Genomic DNA, 7,557 nt, shown 5'->3' on the forward strand with positions numbered 1-7,557 from the left:
CACTTGAAAAGTGTATTAAGCAGATTGCAGGATGGGTACAATGCATTCTCTCTGTAATTATTATTGGAATTACTATCATACAGATTCCATATAGCACTATGCAAAGAGTGACATGCGGTCCCTAAGCACATGTAGCAAAGCCCCCCCCCCCCCCCATCTTCTCCGAACTTTCGATTGCTCTGGACCTCCTGCTGGCCTCCTGCTGAGAGCAAGACCTGTAGAACAAAAAAATTAGCCCCCCCCCCCACCATCTTCTCCAAATGCCCTGCAGAGAAAGCCCTTTAACAAAACACAGACAGACAGACAGACATAGTGGCCAGCTTTACCTGACTCCACCATATAAGTATAATGGTTATTGTTATTAACATAATAGATGAGTAATAATATGCTCATAACATAGCCTACATAGAAGTAAATAAAAAAAACATTGTTTGTGGATAAGTATTTATTAAACTTCTTAGAACACAACAATCTAGCTCATGTTGTCCTGCCAGGACACACTTCCTTCAGGGGAATTGAAAAACGTGTTTAGTTTCTCACGCACTTCGTAAGACGGCGCTGCACCCCTGTTACCACCCATGTGTCTAGGCCCTCCTAGGCGCTCGCCTCTTTGCTCAGCATCAAGAAGCCACCTTTGGTCCTCTGTGGAGGACAGAAGAAAGTTGTGCAGAATGCACGCTGCCAAAATCACTTTGTCTGCCTTGGCTGGCATCATGTTTATTTTGGTGTGGAACACCCTCCACCTCGATGCCAGGATTCCAAAGACACACTCCACCACCATCCGTGCCCTGGAAAGGCGGTAGTTGAAGATGCGCTTAGGTTTCGGGAGGTGTTGTCCTGGATACGGCCTCATCAAGTAAGGCTTGAGTGGGAAAGCAGCGTCCCCAACCATGGCGAATGGCATTGGACCCTGCATGCCAGATCCAGGTAGAGGGGTGTCAGCAGGCACATGGAGCGTTTGGTCTGCCAACCCTTTCCCATGATTGGAATTGGCATAGACCCCTCCATCGCTTGCCCTGCCGAAGTCTCCCACCTGTACATTGATGAACCGGTAGTCGGCATCCACCAACGCCAAGAGAACAATTGAAAATGTGTTCTTGTAGTTGAAGAACAAACTCCCCGATCTATCAGGTGCCTGGATCGTGACATGTTTACCATCAAGTGCCCCGAGACAGTTGGGAAAGTTCCACTTCTCCCAAAATGTAGATGCAACCTCTCTCCATCTCTCCTCTGTTGGGCTGGGGAACTGTGCGGCCATCATCTTCGTCACAATTGCATTGCACGTCATGTGCACTGACTCCCTGGTTGTCGACTTTCCCAGGCGGTAACTGAAGGCGAGGCTGGCGAAAGTCTCCCCTGTTGCCAGGAACCTGTGTAAATACAAATGACAAAGGAGTGTGTTATTTATTTTATTTGGTTACTAAAACATTGCTTTTTTACTCTGTTACAGCGGATGATTGCAAGATGAGGTGGAAGAATCTTCGTGATTCCTTTGTCAAATCAAAGGCGAAGCCAGCACGAAGCGGCTCTGGGGCCACTAGCCAGAAAGAGTGGAAATATGCCAGGATTATGGCATACTTAGAACCTTTTGTGCAGCCCAGAGGGTTAGTAGCAACAATTTATTATATTTTACTCTTGTTTATATTTATTAAAAAATGCATATATTCTACATTGATGTAATAATTTCTTATTTAGAGTAATTATCTATCAAATAGGAAATCTTGTGTAAAATTTATAAATTGTAGTTATTTAGGTCCCAAATAATAAATTGTTTTTAAATCTGTTTAGCTCCACCTCCAGTCTGCCGTGTCCAGACCTGGACGAGCTCGCACTGTCATCCAGACCTGGAACCCCAATGCTCGAAAGGCCTGACACACCCACCCACAGCTCCAGGTCAGGTTCCCCCACAGGACAATCACAACAGCGACATCGATCACGGTCACCACGGTCATCCCCAGACAGAAGAATAGATCCCCCCACCCCCACCGTGAGGTCACGCACCCCCACCCCAAGGTCAGGCACCCCCATCCCCACGGTGAGGTCAGGCATCCCCACCCCCACAGGACAAGAGGCGGCTCCTCCGGTCCAGCAGCGCCGAACAAGGACAAGACAGACAAGACCGTTGGACCCATCCCAGCAGCTGTTGGATTTTGTCATCTCACAACAACCTCCAATTCCACCACATGTCCCACATATCCCTACCGTAAGGCTGAGCCCGAACGTTCGAACGTTCGTTCGTTACGTTGACATTCGGACTTTAATTAATAGGTTCGAACGTTCGGTGAAAAAAAAAGCAGGCGCGCGACGTTGAGGCGACGTTGAGGCGATGTGAAGCGGCGCGTCCCCCGAGTGCGCTCGGCTCAACCAGTGTGGTCTCTGCCGGGCTGTAGCAGGATACTATTGTCTCAACCAATGCAATAGAACCATTTTGATTGACAGGCGATTCTGCCAATTACGTCACACCGCTTGCACCCGCCTCTGCTGTTACCACCAATCGGCAAGCGTTTATTTATTTTTTTACTTCCGGCAATACATTTATCTGCTTGCGAGAGTCAGACCGAGAAGCACAACAGAGTGAAGTGAACAGACTCCGTAGCTCCCCGCCGAGGAAGGATCATTAATGAATACCAGCCTTTTTCGGCCATGGAGCGCGAGCTTCATGGCGGGAGGTGGTTGCGTTGTAAACAACTCTGGCCGAGGGCGGACGGGCGGCAGGCGTGTTGGGAGCCGTGTCTCTCCGTCTCTCTGCCGTCCCCCGTTCCGAGACGGTAGACCGAGGCGCGCGCCTCTCTCCCTTCCCCGTCGACCAAGAGTGAATACCTGTTATTGAACGTGTAACACTAACTATATAACGTTAATGCCACAAAACGAATGCCTTTTATGCCCCTTACGTGACTGCAGTGTGCAAGGGCTATTGTTTATCATAAGTAGTAACTTTAATGCAGTAGCTTGTTTATTTTCTTCTGAGTGCTTTGTTTAATTACATGTTTACATGAACAGCCACCACTGTAAACAATATGTTTTTCACCAATAGACTATGCAATGCCGCCCTCCGTAGGATCTATAATAATACAATAAAAAAAAAAAAAAAAAAAAAAAATTATTAAAAAATTTTAAAAGACGAACGTTCGAACGTTGGTTCGATAAACCCTGGCGAACGTTCAAACCCTAAAAACAGGGTTCGGGGACAGCCTTACCCTACCGCTGACGAAACGATGTATCATTTTGCAATGAGCATAGTCCCCAGTCTGAATGGGTTACCCCGAGAACAACAGATTATTGCAACCGCATTCATATCCAACTATATAGCAAACTTGAAGGCAGAAGTGTGGTCTGCTTCACAGCCTGAACAACACCACCCCCGACAAACACCTTCCTACTCATCTATTTCACGCCACAGTCAACCCCCCGGACAAACACCTTCCCACCAGCTATCAGCTTCACGCCACCTTCCACCCCCCAGACAAATACCTTTCCACCAGCCATCAACTTCACGCCACCATCAACCCCCGGGACAAACACCTTCCTATCAGCCATCAGCTTCACACCAACAACAACCCCCGGGAAAACAAACACCTTCCTATCAGCCATCAGCTTCACACCAACAACAACCCCCGGGACAAACACCTTCCTATCAGCCATCAGCTTCACACCAACAACAACCCCCGGGACAAACACCTTCCTATCAGCCATCAGCTTCACACCAACAACAACCCCGGGGACAAACACCTTCCTATCAGCCATCAGCTTCACACCAACAACATCCCCCGGGACAAACACCTTCCTATCAGCCATCAGCTTCACACCAACAACAACCCAGACAAACATCCTACCGGCATCAGCTACTAATGTCACCTCCCCGAACAGCAGATGACACAGAAGACACAAAAAATTTGACTCCTGCCAGTTCCTTTCTCCAGTTGTAATTTAGGTGTTCTAAAGTGGTTAAAGTGGGTGCTGCAGTGAGTTGTTTAAAGTGAGTGTGTGCGTGTGGATGTGTGTGCATTTGATGGTTGTTACATAGTGTTATTGTTTGTTGTAATGTAACAATTTTTTTGTGCAGCAGCGTTATATTAATAATTTGTTTCACTGTTCAATGTCTGAACTTTTATTTTTTATGCACAGTTCTTATGTTTCTTATATTCTTTTTTAATAAATACTTTCAAGTACATTTATTTAATATGGTCTCTTCGTTTGTTTGTGGGTGTGTGCAAATAATACAAACAATTGATATACCTGAGGGTCACAGCAAGCCGTTGCTTTGGTTTGATGGCAGGCCGCCAAGTTGTGCTGTGTCTCTGTAGGTCAGGACCCACTAAAGCCAGGACGTGGTCCATCTGTTCCGCACTCATCCGGAAGTATTGGTGATGGCGTTCAACATCCATCCTCAATTCCCGAACAAGATGGTAATATGCACCCTGCTCCCTCCTTCTCTGGTTAATGGGATGCACCCAGAATTTTCTCCTCTTCTCTTGCATTTGAAGCAGGATATAAAGTGCAAGCGTCTTTCTCCTAGGGTAGTCTACAACTCGCACAGAAACAAAAACAACAACAAAATGTGGAAATTAGAACATTGATTGATTGATTTCAATTGTATTAACAGATTACAGAATGGGTACAATACAGTACAGCTTAATACTAACAACTGCTGATGACCCAAATGCTCTGGGGTACAACAAACATGCTTGAAATTGGTTGACTTTTTTCTTTACATTGGTTCATCAGAACATGATACTGATGATAATGATACATGAAAACTTTATTTAACAGATTGCAGAATGGGTACAATACAGTGGGCCTACAGCTCAATACAATTGTTAAGGGGATGCAGACCAGAGAAATACGTTTGTCTTGTTTACATCAGGGTCCCCCATTTTCAATTCAGTGATACAAATACAACACTGTATTTAGAGATTAGTTTGAAATAAACAACAATGTATTTTTTTATAATCCTGGAAATAGAGGTAACATGTTGGTAACAGTGTAAATATTTACTTACCCAATGGCATGTAAGCTGGCATTATGTAAGCTGGTATTATGTAAGCGAAGGTCGATTAAAACTGTAGTCTGTAGTCTGTAGAATGCTCTGTTGAATGTGCATTCCTCCCTGCGCGCCGCACGCTTATATAGTCCCTGTGTGTCTGGCCAGGCGCGCGATCCCGCGAGGGAGCCGCGCGTGAAATTCGTTCGAGAGCAGTGTGTTCGAGGCGTGACACACATCAGATGCACAATCATTAGGTTTGGTGTGCACTTCATAGGCATCTGAAAATACTGTTACAAATTACACTATTATATATATTCTGTTTGGCAAAAACTAAATTAAATTCCATAAACAATCTTAACAAAAATATTAAATATGACCCATATTCACTTCTATAACAAATGTGAAAATAAAACACATTTTGATCAGACAGTATCATTCTTAACATTCAAATAAGGCTTCAGTAAGATTAGAATAACATGTAACTCTTGTCTTATAATAACAATCACACTAGCCAGACTCAACTTATATCGCTGAACTGATGTGGATCAGCTATAAGGCTATTAGGCCGACAGCCTTTACACAGGCATTGCTGGCCTCCCGACCACTGGTACCAAGCCTCTTCAACTCATTCAGAACGCAGCGGCCCACCTGATATCAAACCTACCGAAGTCAGCCCACGTTACCCCACTTCTCAGGGACCTGCACTGGCCCCCCATTGCCGCACGAATCCGCTTCAAGGCCCTCGACCTAGCATACCGTGCGGCAAAGGGAACCGCTCTCGCCTACCTCCGGCCAATGGTCTCTAACTACACACCCTCAAGACCCCTACGCTCTGCATCTTCTGGCCGCCTCAGACCTACTCCTATCCAAGCTGCGGGAGGGTCATCAAAGAGAAATCGCCTATTCTCAATCCTTGCCCCACAATGGTGGAATGAACTACCCACTCCAGTTAGGACAGCCAAAACCCGTCCAATCTTTTTGCGCCGTCGACAAAGACGCACTTCTTCAACCATGGAAGAAAAAATAATTTTAAAATAAAAATTAAATAAAAATATCTAACCCTAACTAACCTTACTGTCATGCACTTGTCCTAATAAACTAACCTACACTGTAACACGCAACACTTTGATGAACATTGTTACTCAGCCGATAAGAGTTGTGCCCTTCCTGATGAATTGTCGTACAGAACTTGTAAGTCGCTTTGGATAAAATGTACTAAATGTACTAATGGACTAATGTAATGGACTAAATGTAAATGTATCTGGAGAAATGTAATCTTTTATTGTGAAGAAAATTACGTCGCTGCAGTTGACCATGGAAATGGTAAAGTACTATAAATGTAAAACATTTGGCATTTTTTACAATTAGGGTGGGATTGTACAACTTCAAGGCTCCTTTCGAGTGCCGCTGCTGCAAGGAGGAGCAATAAGAGGAAAACAAAGTAAACATAATTGTACTTACAGATGTTGGTGTCCAGTCTGCTGTCTGTTTCCACAAGAAGAAGGTTTTGATCCAGATGTTTTGAGTAGAAAGCCTTGGTCCAGTAGAGTTCCGTCACAGAGACTTCACACTGTAAACACACAAAGCATTTGTTGAATAATCAGGGCTCCAGACTAACTTTTTACATTGGTTGCACCCAGGGCACAAAATTAGAGCCCGCCACCCGCCTATGGCGGGCAGATTTTAGGTTTGGCGAGTGAGACTGAGAGGTCTGTCCGCCATGTGGCGGGCAACCAAATAGTCATGTGAAAACCGATCAAAAAACATGATCCAATTCTTAGCGGAGTTCTCACTCGCTGACTTCTGTCTCAAGCACACAGACCTGCAGCGCACTGCTCCTCCTCCCCCTCCCAAACCTGTGTAAACACAGAGGCTCCTATTGCATCCGGCAGTCTGCTGACTGCTCTAGTCTAGTGGGACCTCCGTGAGCTAACGTTAGCTACCGTTACAAAATGACCCAGTCAACTACCGTAATTCCTCTAATAGTAACCGGTATTCAATTAAAAACCGGGTCTCTATTAATAACCGGGTGCGCTGTTGAGCTAAGCAATTATAAGCCGGCCTCCTAATACAAGCCGGGTATATTTTGTTATTGTTGTTATATGCTGGCCTGGCTGTGCAGTAAATACCATATAATGGTATGGTGTTAATGTTTACCAAGAGAGTAAGCCTACCTCAGAATTGTATAAAACGAAGTTATTATTATTATTATACCAGTATTGCGATTGCACTATTTTACTTTATTTAACTTTTTTTGACCACCTGTAATTGCACTGTTTACTACCGTATTTCATACAGTACTTGGTTTCAATAAATGAAGCCAGTACATTTTACTGGGTTCAAACTGACACAAAATGTTGATTTATTCATTATGATCCGTTTGAAAATTAGAAATATAGGCCTCTCTCTTATACATGCCTCCTCCTAATACAAGCCTGGTATCCGCTACAGTTGAAACAAATACAAGCCGGGGTTACTATTAGAGGAATTACGGTAGGTGTGGCCGGTATGGTCTAAAATTTATATCACGGTATAATTTGAAGCATAGACGGTAACGGTATATATCACGGTAT

General features: G+C 44.6%; 1 protein-coding gene across 1 annotated transcript; it reads right to left on the minus strand.

Annotated features, from left to right (window-relative positions):
- Positions 1-472: 472 nt before the first annotated feature.
- LOC311229406 (uncharacterized protein) lies at positions 473-6,551 on the minus strand (the record flags this gene model as incomplete). The annotated part of the gene is made up of 3 exons (XM_084315490.1): positions 6,446-6,551; positions 4,237-4,522; positions 473-1,370 (listed from the first exon to the last, which is right to left on the minus strand). The coding sequence occupies exons 2-3, from the start codon at positions 4,476-4,478 to the stop codon at positions 473-475; spliced, it is 1,140 nt and encodes a 379-aa protein (XP_084171616.1). The 5' UTR covers positions 4,479-4,522; positions 6,446-6,551.
- Positions 6,552-7,557: the final 1,006 nt, after the last annotated feature.

Source organism: Notolepis coatsorum, assembly GCF_963971535.1.
Source record: "Notolepis coatsorum genome assembly, chromosome: 6".
Taxonomy (NCBI): domain Eukaryota; kingdom Metazoa; phylum Chordata; class Actinopteri; order Aulopiformes; family Paralepididae; genus Notolepis; species Notolepis coatsorum.